This window comes from Indicator indicator, chromosome 8, assembly GCF_027791375.1.
Source record: "Indicator indicator isolate 239-I01 chromosome 8, UM_Iind_1.1, whole genome shotgun sequence".
NCBI lineage: Eukaryota > Metazoa > Chordata > Aves > Piciformes > Indicatoridae > Indicator > Indicator indicator.
The window spans coordinates 33,916,938-33,937,677 of NC_072017.1; the positions used below are offsets into that span (position 1 = coordinate 33,916,938).

Sequence of the window (20,740 nt, forward strand, 5' to 3'; positions counted from 1 at the left end):
AGGAATAGAGATCTGAACAGACAGTGCCCAGAGAATTAAGCATTTTCAGTCAAAATGTGCTCCAGACAAGTGTTAACAGAAAACAAAATGATTCCTTTTTCTATGCTGTGATGCTTGGTATTTAATAACGGTATCATGTGGGATCCTATCAAACACATGACCCTGACTTACCCTCTAGAAAAAAATACTTACTCAACAGCTTTGCAAATCCTGCCTTTACATTGGCACTGCTCTAGAAATTACCCATCCCTGCACTAATGCTTGTGCAAAATCTGTAGTAGTAGCAATAATAGAAATGCAAGTATAGACAATGATTTGTAATTTCAATGCCCAGTGTCTCTTCACACCAAGTTTAGCTGGTAAGTCTTCTCATTAAATGGTTTAGCTGCACTTTCAACATTACTAATTCCTAATCACCTTCTCAGATCTCCCATCCCCACAATGGAGCTGCATTGCTGAGAATACAATGCAAAATGCTTGAAAAGAAAAAAAAAAAAAGCAAACCCAACACCCCCCTATAAATTCTGTAAGTGTTAACGTCTCAAAATAGCAGGACACAGCATATACAAACATGCTATTGTTCTATGTTGAAAAAGAAAGCTGTACCAAGGGTCTTGAGCTACTGCTTTCTTCAAATAAAAGATACAATTCAGATATTCAGAAACAACTTGGTCTCTTCCAAGAACTGCTGGCGGTCAAACAGGCTGTTAGTACTAACACTATAGTAAAGAAAACTCTCACTGTGCATCTAGATGTTCTAGAACAGGTCATACAAGGAACCAAAGACTTATTTCTCTAGCAGGCAGGACAACGAATCTTATCTGCAGTTGTGCCTGAAGGCTCTCTTGTGTGCATTGTTAGCTGCTGCTGAATGGAAGCTCCTTGCACTGCATTTGATACTGTTATGCACTGAACATGAGTCCCACTTTCTCAAATGGAAGAACTTTTTAATTCAGAATTCATACTAATGCAAGAGCCTAAAAAACTAAGCTTGGGTACTCCTGATCAGTTTGTTTTTAAAGGCAGAAACAGTACAAGAAAATATTAAGAAGCTCTCACAAATAAAGCTGTCCTTAACATAATTTTCTGCCTTCCACTCCTGACAGAATGGCACCTAAGTTTGAAAAGGAGATCTTGCCCTTTATCTTTAAATCCACTCTTTCAAATCTTTTCCAGACCATCAATGAAGTTTCCATTCAATCGCAAGACGAATCATTAGCAAAAATCATAATCTAACAGTATCTTGAACAGCTGAATTGTAAAACAATTTTACAGCAAAGAGCAACAGCAACATTGCTACCATGAAGTCATTAGCTAAGTACCATTAAATAAGCACTGACCCTACATTTCACACTAGTAAAGCCTTAAAATAGCACTGCTGCAGTCAGCGTATTTCAGGCAGAAGCTTTGTTTAGCCTAACTAAACTTCACTGATGACTGAACTAGTGCTGAAAGCACTTCAAATGCAAATGTCACCAAAACCAAATCACACACAGCACTGACTTAGAGACAAGAGTTAAAACCTGCTAAGTCCTCCTCTTGATGTTATAGTGGATGATAGGATGAAGCTCCCATCCCTACAAGGATCAGTGCCACCATTCTCATTGCTTTTATCACTGATGGAACATCATTTGTGAAATGGTGGACAGCAGTTCTCAAAACTGTACTAAAGATACAATCTGTGAAGAATCCATGACTTCAGTGAGAAACTGATATGAGCTATCTGCTAATATCTAACCCCAAAGAGAAATTAAATGAACACAGTGGTAATTGGCGCTGCATCATATTGGGCTATCACCATATTAACCAAACATATTATGACTGTAAAGTAAGGATTTGCGTTAGAACTAAGATAGCTCACAAAACTTTGTTTCCTTCTCTTCAGTATGTGCTATGGCACATTTTTAATTACCTAATGAATTACTGTGTTGGTTTTTGTTGTTTTGGGGTTTTTTAGTTTGGCTTTTTTTTTTTTTCCAAATGTATCCCCCACTTAGTTTATCTAAAAGATGACAGTGAACTAACAAAGCAGTCATTTTGTTTGGTCTTAGTGTAAATTGACAGTTCTACTTTCTTGCACTCCTTCCAGTTCTGGTCCTACAAAAAGGACATTCAGTGTCCTTATAGCTTACTGCACTTTTAATGGGCTGTTTATATGCCTCCAAAACTTAAAACAAAAAGCAAAAAACCCCACCACTGTTCAATGAGTTGGTGTTGTTTTGGGAGGAAATGGGCTACCTTTAAAAGAATTACCAACCTCCACAGCTAGAAAAATGGAGCACAGAGATGTTACAAGTTTACAGAGTTCCCTAATCTCTAAGCACCTAGTTCAAATCAGGCCTAGGGCTTGCAATTCTCATTAGCTTCAGATGAAGCTTTAGCTGCCTACCAGTTCCACAAATCAGGCCCTTGTTTCAAGTTGAATACCTGAAAAATGAAGCACAATTAGCCATCACTAATTGAAACAGAGTGAAGTGACTTACTTAACATCACAGAGAAATTCTGAGAAGCATTTAGTTTCAGTACGCAATTCCCAAGATGAAAGGCCACTACCATAACCACAAGACCATTTCTTCTCCTCCCTGGATCTGTACCTCACTTGTGACACACTTTCCTAATTTCCACAGTGAACAAAACAACAGCCCTACAGACAATATCCTAATTAGGCATCTATTTCTTGCACTCAATACTTTACCATAGTGGTTATGTAGTGCCAGTCCTACTTAAACCCAAACACTCAAAACAAATCAAGTGAAGATATTTTTTTCTCCCAAAAGCTACCATAAGTTTTATCTTGGAGACATAAGGCAGTAATAAACTACGGGAAACAAACAAAGCCATTCAGTCTCTTTGGTGGAAAAAGCTGGACTTACATCCTCAAGCTTGGTACCTCCTGACCAGCACAACCTCCAAAAAAGCTGACACCTTCTCAAGCCATATAAATTTAGAGACACACTTCTGCTTGTTTTTATTTCAGAGAGATACATAACCTGGCAGGAACATAAACAGTGCCACATTCTTGATCCAAAGCAATTCCTGCCTTCTTCCAGGTGCCTCACCAGAACATCCATCCTGCTTCGTAGGAGAAAAATCACTGAACTGACTTAGCTCAGCTGACTTAAAGGCTTCACTGCAGAATAAAGCACAGCACAGAACACTTCCAGTTGGGATTTCACCACAAAATCATATATCAAAAATGTTAAATGCTGAGGCCTTTAAGTCAGTACAGAGCACCAAAGCCTTTCCTAAGTGAGAACCAAAGGAACGCAACAAGTCACTGTTGTGTTCAAAACTATTTTGAGCTGACTTCTGACAGTGACAGAAACTACTCTAAGACAGGTAATACCTCTACATACAGTGAAATCTTACTATTATTCCTTTATAAAAATAACTTACAAACACTTTTTCCTAGTATGATGATCATTATATATAAAATATGTATAAAGTTTTAGCACAGAAGTGTCTGAAGAGTCAGTTAAATCATAGAGGAAGTGACTTATCTTTTCTCTAGGAGAGCGAAACCCATGTGCAATTCTGACGAAACTACCATACAACCAAAATGGAAACAAAACCGAGAAAACCCAAACCACACGTAAATTGGAAGATGAAGACAGTGCCCAGTCTGGAGCAGCAGCTCATTAGTGAGGGGCAGTTCACAGTGACAGAAGAGAAGCCAGCCCAGCCTGTCTCAGCCTGGGGCCTGAGGTCCTGCTGTTAATCGGGTCTAAACCTAGTCTGTAGACTGCGTTCACACTGATGGCAAGAAGAAGGGAGGGAGGCAGGAAATGCAGGCGAGGAGCTAGGTTGGCTCAGAGGGAAGCCCTTCGGCGAGGAGGGAGATAGCCCCACTCCTCCCACCGCCTGACGCCAGAGGCATGCACTGACGGTGGAAATCCACCTGCCCTAAGCGCTCCTCCTGGACACCTCAGCATCGCCTCGGCCTTTCTTCGCAGCCGAGCCCCGCATACTGCCGCAGGCTCCAGCCAGGCCGGTTTAGGGGCAGCGCTGTTCCCGCACGGTGCGGAGAACCTAACCACTGGGCCCCCCTCGCTCTGCGCCTCAGCCCCTGGGGTCCTGCTGCCCAGGCTAACCGCCCCCCGACGTGAGGAGACTCCCCCTGCCCGCAGGCCCCGCGGTCCCCTTAGTCCCGCCTGAGCAGAGCAGCGGCCAAGCGAGAGAGGGGAGGAGGGGCGGCAGCAGCAGCAACGCCGACGGGGCGCCGGACACAGGGAGGGGGCCGGGCTTCACCTCGGGCCGTCTCGGTCGGGTAGAGCTTCTGGGCCTTGCCGAGGAAACGGAGGGCACGGTCGCGGTTGCCGGCCTCCAACGCCTCCCGCGCGATCCCGATGCACTTCTCGGCCTCATCCCGGTTCCCCTCCATGGGCTTCTCCTTCCGCCGCCTCCGCCCGCCGCAGCGCAGAGAGAAGGGGCCTGAAGCCAGAGCGGAGACGGGCGAGGCAGAGGGACAGAGAGAGGAAAGGAGCGGGCACCAGGGCGAGCAAGGTCTCCCCTCACTCCGCAGGGCTCATCCCGCCGCACTACGCCGCCGGTACCCGCAGCCCCAGACCGGCGCTCGGCCCCGGCAGCCAACCCGGCCCGCCGCCTGCTTCCGGGGCACGGTCGCGCATGCGCTGCCGCCCGGGGCCGGGAGCGCCCCGCCCGCCCCAGGGCCCCAGCAACTGCCCCGGCAAGGGGCCGCGCCGCAGCCACCGACGAGCTCGACCTGGCTAGGAGCGCTGCCCTGGTCCGCACGCCGCCGCCTAGCAGCAGCCCGAGGGAGCGGGCTGCAATGGAAAAGTACCGGGGGAGAGGCTGTGTGCTGCCGCTGCACTGCGGCCCGGGGAGCACTGCACCCCCGCGGCCTGCGGCAGCACTTCTGGGGCACGCACAGGGGCTAGAGGAAACCACACCTTGTCACTCTTTGCAGTGCGTTGACCACACTTTACAGTACTTGTTAGCACCTATAGCCTGCTATAATTAGTAACATCAATTAGAGTCTGCCAAGGACTGCCTTGCTAGGATGCAAGTGCTCAGGCACTGCAGCGCTAGAAGATGAGTTTCATTAAAGTAGATCTAACCAGCACCTACTGTCTAGGTCATCACCTTCCAGCTACAGTGCTGCAGCAGATTACCTCAAGGTTATGAAAGTGTAAAAGGTCACTCAACGAAGAGCAGTATTTCACTGCTGGAGGAGCTCTGGAAAGCAGCCCAGCAACCACTCTTAGCAGCACCAAAGCAGTTATCCTTACCACAGCACAAACTACCCCGGCCACCTCTATTAAAAATTAACTCACACAAAGCCAGAAAAGCACAGCTACATTTGACCAGAACCTTTTTCTTCCTGCTACTGACACTGTATGTGCCCTCACCAATCCATCCATAGGCACTAATTATATTGTTTGGCCTCATTGCTGTAGGACCTTAGGCTAACTGAAAGCAAGTACTCTACACTTCAGACTCCTGGAGACTGGCAGAGTCACACCAAGTCACATCTTGCTACCTTGGCAGCACATTTTAGACTCTTCCTCTGAGCTCACCCATTGAGCCAGTGGAAGCTTCTGCAGTGCAGCCTCTCCACGTTCTACAAAAGGAACAGTAAGAAGGGTTGGGCCCTGCCATAATGAAAATAGCCTAAGTTGTGTATTTTCACCATCCCTTCAGCTTACCTTCCGCCACAATACATCTCCTCCCTCTATGAAGGTTCACATCAAATAAAAACTGGCCTCACAACCGACCCACCCAAGGCACCTGCCACTCCACCACAGGCTTGGTTAGGAGAAACAGAGCTTGGCAGGATAAATGCCACTAGCTGACTGGATAGCATTAAGGACAGCTTTCTAGGACCGTGCTTCCAGCTATGCCAAGCACAGCTGCATGGGATTGGAATGTTTCTTTGAGAGGTGCCTAGTCAAGGCCAAGAATTTTTCAGTTAGAGGACAAGAGACAAATCAGTCTTGATATAACATTTATTGAATATTTCCACTCTAGTGGATGAAAAGTCTGTACAAAACCAAACATTTCCTTTACTTAAACCAATCTAGAAACAGTCAGCTCAATCAAAACCCACTACAAATACAATAGCTTCTTTGAAGCCATGGTAACACTTAAATACGGTTAAGACTTCAATGCAGAAATTTGGTTTGTTAGAAAGCTCAAGGGAGCTTTAGCTTCTCAAAGTTACAAAAGGCAAAATTGTGTTTCACAGATACAGTCCACTGGAATCACCAACACTGGACAATTAAGTACTTAAGAGTCCTGAGATAACATGGAATCCTGCTATCCTTTAGACGGTTTTCTGCTGTCCTTTCTTTCCAATGAGAGACTTGTGGATATGCGGTATTACACCTACAAAAGAGCAACAAGAAGACCCTGTTATTTCTCTTCAATTCTCCTCAACTTTGCACTTCAAAGAGAATGACAGCATTAAGCAATACCTAGTCTGTTAAAGAGCTCTTGACATTCAGCTTAAAAACAGTTAGCAAGCAATTTACATACCACCACCAGCAATTGTTGCCTTAATGAGAGAATCCAATTCTTCATCTCCTCTAATTGCTAGCTGCAAGTGACGGGGAGTGATACGTTTCACCTTCAAGTCTTTGGATGCATTTCCTGCCAGCTCAAGAACCTGAGGACAAGACCATTTTTAGACTGAGTTACATAAACCAAGACCTTCTATGTTTTATTCTCTATGCCAAATATGCTGTTTGTAACACCAAGACCACAAAAAAATGCCTGTTTAGAATTTTCTTCTCTGCATCTCTGCCTTCATTTTTCCCTAAGAAGAGTTTTCAAGCAGAAATAACACACTGTAATGGCACATTTTATAGTATTTAATACTTCCATCTTTTCTGTAAGTGATAACCATTCGATCTGCACAAAACGCAGAGCAAGAGATCCTGTGTGTATTTTCACGGTCTCCTGAAGATGCATGCACTTCAAACTCGCTCAAAACAAGGGAAGAATTCACAGCCCAGTCAGAACTAGCAAAAATGCAATAGGATCTGGTCATTATACCACTGCAAACTTTCTTGTGACTCTTGCAGGAGCATTACCTCAGCTGTCAAGTACTCCAGGATTGCAGCACTATACACAGCAGCTGTGGCTCCTACACGACCATGGCTAGTAGTCCTAGACTTCAGATGCCTGTGGATGCGGCCAACAGGGAACTGCAAAATAACACGAATAAGAACAAGCTATGAGAACAGTAAAAAAGCCACTGCTCTAAACCATATGGGCAACAGAACAGCAGGAGCATCAGTACAAACTATGCTTCAATATGCAAGGGCATAGCTGAAGACACTCCATGGGAAGTTTACATCAGCAACTTCACAATTCTAGCCACAAACAATAGTAAGAGCCATTAAGGAATCCTCTTCTGCAGGGATATGCAAAAGATCCAAACCCAGTCAAGCAGACATGAACACATTTAAGGATTAAACAGATCATTTATACGACAACAGACAGATGTCAGACTGCGGAGGTTTCACAAGGTACAACCTGCCAAGATACGGAAGGCCAAACCCACTTCCATTCACCCATATCCCAGTCGCTGCTCACCTGCAATCCAGCCCGCTGAGAACGGGAAACCGCTTTGGTCTTGGTCTTTCCAGAGTCCTTCCCAGCTTTGCCTCCAGCCTAGCAAACAGAAAAGTTGCAAGAGCTGCCGTGCCCGCCATGCCCCCGTCAGCAGCACCGTCCCCGCGCCGAATGGCGCCCAAGGCGCACGCAGGCCACCGCCACCCCCCCCCAGCACATGCGCTCGGCTCTCGCCCCGCCCCTGCGCTGCCGACCCACACCCGGTCAAGGCGCTTGCGCGCTTCTCGCTGCCCACAGCGCCACAGGCCGCTCCCGGTGCGCATGCGCGCCCGCCACTCCCTCTCCTCAGCGGCGCGACCCCCCCAGCCCCCGCCTTTTTCCTCTGCCACAGGTAACGCGCCTACCGGCGCCCACCATCGGCGCTCCCCTCGCCCGCTCGCACTTACACCTCACCCCAACGACCTTCTCATTTTGGTCCTACCCGCGCCCCGGCGATTGCGCCCACCCGACTGTCCCCCGCAGCTCCTCACCATCGTGAGCCGGACCGCAGCGCCGCGCAGAGACAAACGAAGGAAGAAAGCGTCCCTCACACAACGGAGCCCGGGCGACAACACGGACCTGTCCCAACCCGCCGCGATTCAAACTGCGTCTGCTCCCGCCTTCCCTCGGCGCTTTATAACCGCCGAACGTGCCTGCATCCGGGAACTCCAGCTTTGCCCCTAGCCAATGGCTGCCGGCGGAGGCCGGCCGCTCTTCCCCAGCGACAACCAATGACGAGGCGGGGCGGTGCCGCCCTTGCGGTGCGGAGGGAAGGGGGAGAGGCCCCGCCCCTATTTAAAGGAACAGGGAGCGGGGGAGCTACTGTGACAGGGTAGCAGAGAGGCGGGTGCGGGGGAGGCTGAATTTTGGGCGGCAGCAGTGCCCAGCGCGGGAGGGTCCGCCTGCTCCGGTTGTTTTGGCCGCGCCCTGTCCCGGCGCCACGGCTTTGCTTGGTGCCGCTCGATCGAGATGCTCTGCCTGGAGTTCCCCTCCCCGCCCCCCATCGCCGTTATTTCGGGGACGGAGGCGGAGTCCACCCTCGTTCCCGACTCGGGGACGCGCTCCAGCGTTGCCGGTGCTGCCTGAGGTGGCGAGAGGGAGTCCCAGCGCGGGAGGGGTCTGCCCTCAAGGCGGGCGGGCGGCTTTTCGGTGTGCTTGCTTCTGCCGGGCTGGGTAGTCATTTCAGGAGTCCCAGATAGCGGCTCGTGCCCTCTGAGAGCTAGCGTCTGACTGAAATTAAATAAATGAAATCCGAGTGTAGCTGGAGGAGACACAAGCCGGCACAGCCGCCCGAGGGGCAACCACCCGGTTGTCGCTACAGGCCGCGGGCGGCCCTAACCGCAGTACCTGTTGCCGGTTCTCTAATAGCCGCACGGCCCTACGCGCCCGCCGCCACCCTTCCCGGTGTCCAGTCGCCTCCCGTAAACCGAGGCGCGAAGGCTGGGCCCTGCCGACCTCCCCCCCGTGGAGGGACGACCTCGGCTGTCGCATCAGGGAAACGCAAGGACGGGCGCTGTCGCGTCGGGACTCGGTGGGATCAGCGGCGGGAGAGGTGGATGCTTGGCGTCACCGAGCGCCCCAGCTTGTCCGTTAGGGGTTATCTATTGCTGGGGCTCATTCCTGTACCTTTCTGTCACTTTTCACTCAAGTTGCTTTGGGTCTGCCCCGCTGCTGGGGGAAGCCTTCTCCGATAAAGTTAATCGATTTAGTCTACCCTTGGAACCCGCAGAAGCAGCCTCAGAAGGTTACGTCTTGGGTTTGGGATGAGGAGCTCCTAACTCTGCATTACTGAGGCTGCTCAGTGCCATTTGAATGAGGATGAAGTTGCATCCACTCTTTATGATGCTGGGGGGCAGGGAAGAGCCGGCATGGCCATTAACTCCACACACGTGCACTAGTTTGGATTTTTACCTCCATCTTATGCAAGAGACAGATGATTACCAAGGGCAGCCCTGCCTCAGATCCATTTGCCTCTCTGGGTATTTCACAAACTGTGATTGAAATTTTCTCATCATGAATTTAGTTCCAAGTGTACAATTTAATTAACGCAGTGCAGGTGTTTTCATCACTTCAAATCCCTATGTTTATTTCCCTGAAATGAAGTGTTAACCTAATTTTTTTTTCCTAAACCCCGCCCCCGGGCCATTTTCAATACAGTATCATCATTTCTACTTCAGATAAAAACCCAGCCAAGCCATTTAACCTCAGAGCTCAGCTGGGAGTGTTCTCAGTTAATACAACTCCTTCAACTCCAAAGAAGTAATAATTCATTGTGCTCTTTCAGAACACCTTGAATCTCTTATCTTGAAAGATGCTCCGTTCATCAGTGAGAAACCCTGGCCCTTCAATGGCTGAATATCTCATTAGATACAAGATTAGCTTAATCTGTTATGCATTTCACCAATCTAACCACAAAAACACCTCGTTAGTAGGTGTTAATACATGTATTTTCTCTCCCAAGCACGCTGAGTGTGCTTACAGACAGATGTTTAATGTGAGATAGAGCTGACGGTTTAAAGTTGTTGTGGAGGTATCCCTACTCACAAGAACCTTTCCACTTTCTTTAAGTCTACAACAAGCAAAATTCTCAGAACTCTTTAAGATCTGCTGATCCCTAGAGCTCCACTTCAAGGTCTTTCCACCTGTTCACTAAAATTAAAACTTCGTGATTCCTTTGCTCCTACAGCTGACCCCAAATTCTTCTCCCCCTGTTGATAGGGGCTGCCAGAGGCTCCAGACAGCCTAAGGTCACGTCGTCATTGCCTTCAACACCCGAATTTAATTTTTTTTATACCAGCTGCTCTCACTTCGGGGAGGGAAGACCTACTTCCAGGCAGATGCACAGAGAGGCAGGACCCAACTGAGAACAGACACTCCTACATGCAGGAATCTGGCAGTTTGGTTTTATGTAACTGCCTGGTGCTTCTGTCTGAAGCACAGTTGTTTATGCTGTCCTTCAGAAACCAAGATCAGAAGGTTTGAGGGAATTTTAAAGTTTAAAAACAAATCATAAGATTTTACAGAAGCCTGCAGAGGTCAAGATTTCATTCAACTTGCTATTTTCAAAAAATATTTTTGTCCAAAGTGCCTACAGCAAGGATCCATTTGCCCTTTCCTTTACGGAGAAGTCGTAACACCCTCTGGGAATGGCATTTGAGAGGTAACATGAACAAAAATAGTGGTTTTACCCCAGTTTCTGTACACAGAAGTGCTAGGAAGTGGATAAAAAGGCCCTTCTACCAGATGGAGTTAGTCCCTGCCATATTTCCCACATAAGCATCTCTGATGGCTCACTTTTTGGGGTTCCTTACATCTGGGATTACACAGGCAAGGCAGCCTAACACTGAAGGGTAAGCTAGTGCAAGGATGTGTATTTACCAAACAGATCAGGTTTAAGGCCATGCCAGGTGGAGCACATGAAACTAGGCTCAGATCACTCTATGCTAGCTAGGAAGCCTCTCTAACAAGCATAATCTGAACACCCTCACCCTCTCCCTGATATTTAAAAGAAATTGAAACTAAATTAGGTACACCAGGAACAATCCCAAAACAATTTCAGACACATTGGTGAGCACATATAATTCAACCTCAACCCCACAGTAGCCCAAACCTACTCCCTCAAGTGTCTTACCAGTTTTTATAATGTGCCCACCTCACAAGAAAGAAGGGAGATGTTACCAGTTAAGGGACTAGTTGTAAACAAGTTTTTTTTTCCAGAAAATTCCAGTCCAGTGGGATGGAAGAAGTCTTCAATAGGCTGAAGAGAATATAAAAAAGAAAAATAAATTTATTCTGTTTCACTGTTTCTGCAAATTTCTATATAGTTTGGGAACACAGTGTGTTCTTTCTCTTCTCCTGTTTCCCCCCTTTTGCTGCTTTTCTGGCTTTTGCCTTTGTCTTTCTCCTGTGCTGACGGATTGTTTAGCAATTGGTAAGAAAAGCATCTGGGATGAGAGGGAGATAGCTTAGCTGGTACACAGCCCTCTGAGCTTTGTCCACAAGGGAGGTGTGGGCTTCTTATTCATAGAATCATAGAATCGTCCAGGCCAGAAGGGACCTCCAAAGCTCATCCAGTCTGACCTCCCTGCAGTCAGCAGGGACATCCCCAACTAGATCAGGTCGCCCAGGGCCTCATCCAGCCTCACCTTGAATATTTCCAGGGAAGGGACCTCAGCCACCTCCCTGGGCAACCTGTTCCAGGGTTCTAGTGAAGAACTTCTTCCTGATATCCAATCTAAATCTGCCCTTCTCTAGTTTGAAGCCATTGCCCCTCATCCTGTCACTGCAGCCCTTTGCAAACAGTCTCTCTCCATCCTTCCCATAGCCCCCTTCAGGTACTGGAAGGCTGCTATTAGGTCTTCCTGGAGCCTCCTCTTCTCCAGGTTGAATACCCCCAGCTCCCTTAGCCTGTCCTCATAGCAGAGATGCTCCAACCCCCTGAGCATTTTTGTGGCCCTCCTCTGGACCCTCTCCATCTCCACTTTGTGTACAAGGGGGTTTGTACAGGGGTTTAGTTGGACTATGTCTAATTTGATATGTGAATATGTTTTGTATATGTTTATTACCTCTTATGCTTTTGTAGTTAATGTGTTGGGGTTTTTTTTATTTAGCTTTGCTTTTTATAAATAATAATTTCATTTTACTTCAAAAAATTGTATGGTGTGGTAATTTACTTCTTGAGGTAAATTCCACATGATGTGTGGTGTAAACCCACTACAGGAGATATGCTTTAACAGGGACAGGGGAGAGTAATTGGCTTTTATTGGTCCAAGTAACCTTAATAGGTCCCTTGAAGAAGGTGAAAAATCCCTCTGAAAGGGAAGGCTATGGGAAATCTGGTGAGGAAAGATGCAGTCATGCAGTGGGTCTGGAAAGGGACTTGCTGGTAGTTGGATGTGTTCTCTAAAGCAGGGACCACTTTTCACCCCTCACTAAATATTAGATTACAAACATGCTGTTATTTGGACTGTATTCTGTTTCTTTGCAGGGTTTTAGTTTCTGCAGAAGTAGTGGTGATCATCTTCATCAGTAGACTGGTGGGTAAAGCACTCCTATAAAGCTCTTTGTATCACATCCTTCAGGGAAGTTTGCAGTTTCTGGATCCTGAGTGAGTTTATATGGGAGAAGCATACCTAGGTGCTCAGCCCTTCTGTACTATTCCTGGGATACAAGTTCAAATATCTGGAAAACTTCAAAGCCAGACAAGAGAAGATGTTTGAAGATTTAATTTTTTTTAGGTGACAGCTAGAGAGAGAGAGAGCGTGCAAAATTTTTTGTATACAGTTTTTAATCAGAGGTTTCAGTGCCTAGCTTTGACCTAACTCTTCCTTAGGTGAATAATTCAGTTTTGGTTCTTTTTTTTTTTTTTTTTTTTTTCCTTTTTCTAACTCTGTACCCACAACTTACATTCATTTAGGCTCTGTTTTTGTGGTAAGATCAATTACAGTATGGCTTGTATTTGCCCCTGGGTTCCTCCTCCCCCCTCTTGCAGGGGGCTTCTCTACTGCCTTTTTGCAGGACCTCTGTCAAATAACAAGGTTCTGCTCACTTGGGTCTCCGCCAGCTGCTGTATTTGGGTTCAAGAAAATCACATCCTCTCCAGTTGCGTTCTTGTGTTGTGCATAGTGATGAATGGATGCAACTGTTCAGTTTAACAGATACATTTATTAATCTGGTATTTGGAAACAGCTCCATGGGTCTTCGTAATAGATCTGCAGATAAGACTTGCATACTGATTTCAGAGAGACTTGAACTGCCTTTTTATCTATGCTGGTGTTCATTGTACCCTCTTGTATCTGCTATTAATAGTGTTGTAATGACTAGTCCAAATAGATTTTTATCTTGTTCTTGTTTAGCCAGCTGTGAAAGGAAGCTGTAGCTAGTTAGGCAAAATGAAGCAGGATTCTGTCAGAGATGGTGCCAGCCTGAAGTCCTTACCCTCACCCTTCCCATCATCTTACACAGAAACCTAACCTCCCCCACTCTCTGTGCCTTGGTCCTCCCCATTACTCACATCTGAGCTTTGTTCAGTATGGTACCTGAAGGAATATTTACACAGTATTTTTTGTTGTGCTATAAAGCCTTATGTAAGTACCTACTCCAACTCGGTTCAAGCTGAGGAGCTCTTAGAGTAGATGTAATTTGTGTTGTGGTACCTATGTCTAGAGGACAGTGTAAGTAAATAGTCTGGTACTGGTTGTAGCAATTTGGTTATACCTGTTTCTTTTCCTAGGAAAGCAACCTGGAAAAATATTTTTGGGCTAATTGCTTCTTCTTGTTTAATCCACCCTTACTCCTAGGCTAAGCCTAGATTGTGAACAGTCTGTGTCTGAGGTGCTGAAGTCACTGGGTTTGTTTTGAACTGGCAGTGTGCTGCGAGCATGTCTTTGGTTCGTTCCTTCAATAATACATCTTATATAATTCTCTCAATCATGATGCGTTTCTTCAATCAATCTGCTTTCAAAAAGGTTTCAGGTAATTTGGAATAAAGAGTAGCAAACATCAGAAACTGAATGAAAAAGGTTGAACACAGTGTTTCACATCTGGCTTTCAGTGCAATCCTTTGAAAAGAAAATCCTTTAGTTTCTCTGTGGGATTTCAGTCTAGTCACCAGCTCTCCCAAACAGTGACTTTGCCCTATGAACTCTTTACACTCACAGACATTCATTCTTCATCCAGTACTTGATATCATCCACCTTTCAGTTGGAGTATCCGAGTGCTTGTAGGCCTGGCTATGCCAATGCAGCAAGGAGGGAAGGAGAAAACGTGTGATTAGAGAAATCCTTTCTGTAAAAAAGCAATCAGAAGAAAAACGCATTTCTTGAACGTGGCTGATTCCAAGTTTTCAGACAAAGCTGGGAATCATTCTTTGCAACTTGTTCTGTGAAGATGAAAGGGAAAATAGGAATGCCATCTGCCCCGTGGAAGAGCAGGGAGAAAATTCACTGTAGAGCTTGCCCTTTCCATGCCAAAGTCATTGCATGTAGAAGCATTCCAATTCCTCTTTGGTGGTAGGAGGCAGATACTGCAGCCATCATTTGTTTCTAGACTGGCAGCTGGTTATATTCTTCCTTGTGATGTAAGTTGATTTTTATAGAGAAGTAACTCAAGCTCACAACTGGAATGAGACCCTGTACCACACCTGGCTCGTAACACAGATAGCACAGCTTTCACTGAAGAACACGTCATTAGGAATAATGTGTTCTCATTTTTGGTCACCTGCAAGCTCCAGGATCTGTTTTACACCCAGGAAAGTAGTGACTTCATGGAGCTGGGTGAGGTGTCAGTAAGACCATAACTACTACCGATAAGCCTTTACAAATAATGATAAGAATAACTCTGCCAAAATCTGGGGCTGCAGCTGTAGGGTGGCTCATTCCAAGAAGACTCCCCAAGAGGATGTGTGGTTTTGTTTGTTTGTACCTTTAAACTCTAATAATTTAGGGGAAAAAAAAAAAAGAAAGGTAAATATTAGATTTCTTAAATTCTTTCTGTTCTTCCCTGCTCTGTACTGCAGTGAAGATGCTTCTGCTCTAGACTCGTTTTAGAAATTTCTGCAAATTTCTGAAAGCAGAGGTTTGCATTTCGAAGCAACTGATCCTGCAGTGTGGCTGTTAATGTCCATTTGAATCTGATACATTGTGAAAGCGGTTCACACTTTGGCCAGGGACGTAAAGGTGGAGCTCTTAACCCTAACAAGGCTGTGACTGAGCAAATTAAATTGGCCTAATGGTGGCAGTATAGCATAAGAAATAAGATACAAAACTATGAAGGGTTTCCTCTTTAATAAGGTTTTTAAGGCTGAGTCACTACTGCCAAAAAGGTTCCCTTTTTCTCTGAGGCTGACTTTATAAGCCAAAACACAGCACTTACCTCACTATAATATTAGAAAGAAAAATATTTTTATTTTTTACTGTCAGGCAACCAGGCAAGGTCAGCACTTTGCATGACATGGGCCTTGTCTGATTGCCATCTGGTAGCCCACCTCCAGAGTGGGAAAGGTAATATGCATCAGGGATCTTGTGTTAAAAAGAGATGTAAATGTAATTTAGTGTCTGAAAGTCACTAGGTGGAGTTACTGCAGATAAACAGACGCATAATTGTACAGTTATAAAATTACTGCCTTTAACAAGTAAGCTCTTTTCTAGCTTAAAAAAAAGATCCCATCTTGTTGAATTTTGGAGGGGGAGAGGGTCATATGTTCTGATAATTTCCTGATTATTCCATCATTGCACTGTTCCTAATTTTCTCACCTGGGGCCAGGCCTGCATGTTCTTGGATCTGTCCAAAATTCAACAAGTCAGACGTCTTGTGCCCATCAGGCCATGCAATTAAATAACATGATACTGAACATTTGCGGCAGTGGGGGCATTATCATTGCTTGTGAAGCACTTAGCTTTTCATGTGAAAAGCAGGAAGAACATCATCAAGTTCGTCAAATCAATGGCTTACTGGTAGGGGCTTGCAACACCTGGGATTGGTTTGAAGGAAGAGGATTATTCAGCACAGAGGGACTCTTTGAGGGGTTATGTATCCTTCTCTCTTATCTTAGTGAGGCAGCTGGGCTACTGCTGCTATAAATCAGGAGCAAAACTAAGGGGCAGTGATGGGACTTATGCCAGGGTGGTGACGGTGCCCAGGGCAACAGGAAGCAGACCAGGTTAAAATGAGGTGCTCAGACCTTCTGCAGGAGGGAGCAAGGAGGGACATGAAGCCTGCAGCATGGCGGCGTCGGGAAGGGAGAGGCAGTGCTGATACCTGCCGCACAAATCCTTCTCCAGGGGGTGGGAACCCCCCCGGCTTGGCGTGGAGCAGGTGGGAGGTAAGCAAGGGGATGGGCTCAAGGGGGGAGTGCTGGCACCAGGTGCGATATGATGCCTTGGACCTCACAGCCAGCTGGGCATGTGAGGAAACAATGCCAGCCCCAGGAAGCCACTGGTGCCAGCATGGGGCAAAGCCACTGGTACACAACAGCCTCTCAAATGTGAATCTTTCTCAGTGCCATGGTCTTGTCCAGGCCTGATTACAGAGTCCTCTGGGGCTTTCTGCTCACTGACCCAGGGAACACAATGCAGAACTCACCAGCAGTGGTTATGGTTCAGAGATGCACACAGCAATGTGGCAGCTTCCGGTGCGGTCATTATCGGTGGGATTTTCAGGCATTCCTCTTGATTGCCTTGTTGATCTTGGTCACCTGGCAGGTGGGACCCTGAAGCTGTTGAAGGAATTGGCTTGCTTAAACACACATGCACAACCTGGCTCCCTCACTGCCTGGTTCAGTGGTGTAGTTCCACTGATAGCATTCAGCTAACTTTTGCTTTAGAACAGCCCAGTGATGCAAAGTAGTTTCCAAATGAGTCACCGTGGAGGAAAGGGTGGGGAGCAACTGAGAGCTGCCAGTCAAGACTATGAAGGTGGTTTTAGGCCAATGGTCCACATCTCACCCCTGCATGGGGCAGTGCAATAGGCTCCCCATATTGCTGCATTTGAGGTAGACTAGTGGTCATTGCCCAGCTGGGTCCTCCAAGGAGCTCTTAGTTCTTGGAACCACTGGTACTTTGCACCTTCAGTCCCTGGTGCCATCCATGAGAGCAAGGGGCTGCAGACGACCAGCCTGCAGGAAGCCCAAGGGACTTTCACTTCCTGCATCCCTCCTGTGGGAAGATCTCACTTCAAGGGGCCACTGTTCTGTCAGCACCTGCTTCTTGAGAAACATCATTACACTTCCCTTCTTTCTTGGACTTGGAGAAAAAAATATGTCCTGTCTGCAAAAATATGCAGTTAACTTCAGAAAGTGCAGTTACTTAAAAGATACTTATCTGAAAAGGAGAATTAATTCTGTGCTAGCTCTTACCAGGACAAACCTTCATGCTGCCTTATATTTTTTTTTTCTTCAGGAGAACCACTTTCTAGTGGAATGATTGTAGCTCCCTTAGCTGTAGCAGAGCTTAAACAGGACATTAACTGATCTGCTGGTCACTGAAGTCAGTGGCATCTCTTTCACCAGCTTCAGTGCGTGCTGCAACCAGCTCTCTGTCAAAGGCCACTTTGATTTGTGTGGCTGTGTGAGCCTTTCCTCCCATTTCTCCATGGAGAATAGCTTTGGAAGGTTTCAGAACTCAGATGAAGTATTTGCTGTAGCTGGTCCTCAGCTGCTTTTTCTTCTTGTCTCAGGCCTGCTGTTTGTTTTTACAGTTGACAGCTGTAATCACTGCTGGCTTCCTCCTGCTCTACATCCTGCTGTGCTATGAGGACTTCCATTTCCGTGTGGCTCACGTGTATGCTCGCCTGGGGTACTCCAATGCTCAGCACATCCTAGGACAGAGGTATTTGCAAGGTAACATTTCTCCAGACCATGGCTAACTTGCTGTGGATATAAGGGATATAAGCCAGAAACAGAATCATAGCTCTGTGCTATCTGGTACACCACCACACTGCTGGATTTTTGGCCACTGTATTTTATTTCCTAACTATGACTTTGCTACCTTGTCTCTCACCCAGGAGCTGGAGCAGAAAAAAACAATGACATGGCCATGCACTGGTTCAGGTGAGGTGCAAAAAAGGACAAAATAAAGCCAACTCATACCATGGGAGATTGCCCTCTCCTGGGGAATGGCTACTCTGGCATGGGAGGAGAAGAAAGAACTGGCAGTGCTTTGGGAGAAGAGATGTGCTGAGCTACAACTTTCTGTAACCACCTGAAAGGATGTCGTAGTGAGGTGGGGGCTGGTCTCTTCTCCCTAGTATCAAGTGATGGAATGAGCGAAAATGGCCTCAAACTGTACCAGGAGAGGTTTAGATTGGATATTAGGAAAAAATTCTTTACTGAAAGAGTAGTAAGGCATTGGAATAGACTGCCCAGGGAGGTGATGGAGTCACTGTCACAGAATCACAGAATGTTAGGGGCTGGAAAGGACCTTGAAAGATTATCCTGTCCAACACCCCTGCCAGAGCAGGATCACCTAGACCAGATCACACAGGAAGACCTGCATCCAGGCAGGTTTTGAATATCTCCAAGAGGGAGACTCCACAACCTCCTGGCCGGCCTGTTCCACTGTTCTGTCACTCTCACAGTGAAAACATTTTTCCTCATGTTTCCATGGAACTTCCTATGCCTCAACTTCCACCCATTGCCCCTTGTCCTGTAACTGGGTATCATTGAGCAGAGCCTGGCTCCATCCTCTTGGCACTCACCCTGCACATCTTTATCAACATGAATGAGGTCACCTCTCAGACTCCTCTTCTCCAAGCTAAAGTGCCCCAGCTCCCTCAGTCTCTCCTCATAAAGAAGATGTTCCACTCCTTTGATCATCTTTGTGGCCCTGTGCTAGACTCTCTCTAGTAGCTCCCTGGCCCTGAAAATGTTAAAAAAAGGCGTAGACATGGCACTTCAGGACATGGTTTGATGGCCATGGGGGTGTTTGTTCGATGGTCGGACTCGATGTCTTAAAGGTATCTTTTCCATCTGAAACAATTCTATGATTCTATATTGTGTCAGTGGGAGGGAGGTGCAGGGCCAGCTGCATGGAGGCCAGGGGCTCTCAGCTTCTCAGAGTGGCTTAGATGAGTTGCTCTGCTTTCTCCACCTGCTATTGCTATTCTTTAAATCAGTGAGAGGCAAGTATCTCAACAATGAGAGTGCAGAGGGATGCTGTCACTGCTGTCCGGCCTTTTGGGGAAGTTTGAGCTGCAGGTGAGCAGGGGTAAAAATGCATAGGCACAGGAGGGCAGAGGGCCAGGAGCTGCTGAGGCAATGGAAAATGAAGTTAAGGCAGCATATTAATTCTTGCTCTCAGCACATTCTCCCAAAAGGTTTCTGCCATGTAAGTGAGGCAGCCATGCCCAGTGTGCACTTTTGCTGTGGTACCCACAGTGGCTACACCCACAGTGGAAACCTGCACTGCATTCCCCCAAACCCTCCCAGTCCTGGTGAGAAATAAGAAGGATGAGGATGGAGAAAGTTACTGTGCTACCCAAAAAAGCAAGGTGAGAAATGGGGCATGTTGGATGTTTTCTCTCTGTTTATGCTCAAGGCATAGAACAGCATCAAACTGCAGAATTTTTAGGGCTGAAATAACTGTGCCTTTGACAACAGGGGTTGTGAACCAAGGAGGACATCTGTACTTAGAGAAACATCGGAGCCTTGGCTTCCATAAAGAATCCTGAATAAGGAGGTTTCCCAAATTAGGGTCTGAAAGTTTTCAAGGGGTCATATTTCAAGACAGTGATTTTTACATACCTTTTCCCTTCTTTGCTCTCACCTCACATTCAAACTTGGGTTTTTTCTTCTTCAATACTTTCTCTCATCACTTTCTTTGCTTTTTTTCTTCCCTGCTGTAGGCAGGCTGCGGGGCAGGGCCATCCCCACTCCTCCTTCAACCTGGCGGTGGGGGCACTCAGAAATATGACAGTGGCACTTGAAGAAGGGTAACCTGAGCTATTCCTCTTCCTTTCCATTACAGCTGCATTCCCAGCTCTTCCTGGGGACAGGGGTGGGGAACCTGGTACTGTAGATACTCCTTGCATGAAGCTGCTCCAGCATTTCTAATGCACTCTCCTTGTATTACCAGTAGTGCAGCTCTACTTGTGGCAAGGGAACTGAAAACAAAGATAGCCCAATGAGATTTTAAGAAGCAGGTGACACAGCAGCTGAAATGCCTGTAGTCTGATTACATATGTATTTCCATCAGTGAGGTCCTAGTTGAGGCAAAGGAAAAGGCACATATTGGTATAGAAAGAGCTATTGAAGCAACACGTGGATTTTCTACTACAAAGAACCGTCTTTCTTTTTGAAGGAGCCCCCTTTTCACTCTCCTTCCTGTCCAGCAAGGTCAGTGAAAAGTTTTCTGTTCACTGCCCAGAGGCTGAGTTGAAACCATCAGGGGCACGTCTTCCTCTTGCAATGTGCCTTCATACACTGCAGACCAGTGTTCCAGCAAGACCCACAGCCAAAGAAAACTTGCCTCGTGCTTTTTGGTGACCTGTCTTGGGGCTAAGTGAAACTAAAACAACTGGTGAATTCCCACCACACTGAAACTTGGCCAGTTTTTTTCCCTAATTATTATTACTATTTAATTTTTTTTTTTTTTACATTTACTCAAAGTCTGAAAATTAAAAAAGAGAACAGTCTTAAGCTAAATGAAACTGAAAAAGCAATGTTTGGGCA

General features: G+C 46.5%; 2 protein-coding genes across 3 annotated transcripts in view; both read right to left on the reverse strand.

The window, feature by feature from the left end:
* The window catches only part of DNAJB14 (DnaJ heat shock protein family (Hsp40) member B14), a 29,516-nt gene extending 25,135 nt beyond the window's left edge, over nt 1–4,381 (reverse strand). For both annotated transcript variants that reach the window (XM_054382838.1, XM_054382837.1), the window contains exon 1: nt 4,249–4,381. In XM_054382838.1, coding sequence (XP_054238813.1) covers nt 4,249–4,381 — 133 coding nt within the window. The remainder of the gene's footprint in view (nt 1–4,248) is intronic.
* A 1,579-nt stretch (nt 4,382–5,960) lies between these two features.
* Nucleotides 5,961–7,859, reverse strand: LOC128968466 (histone H2A.Z). The gene is made up of 5 exons (XM_054382959.1): nt 7,797–7,859; nt 7,558–7,635; nt 7,053–7,166; nt 6,496–6,625; nt 5,961–6,345 (listed from the first exon to the last, which is right to left on the reverse strand). The coding sequence occupies exons 1-5, from the start codon at nt 7,857–7,859 to the stop codon at nt 6,284–6,286; spliced, it is 447 nt and encodes a 148-aa protein (XP_054238934.1). The 3' UTR covers nt 5,961–6,283.
* Nucleotides 7,860–20,740: the final 12,881 nt, after the last annotated feature.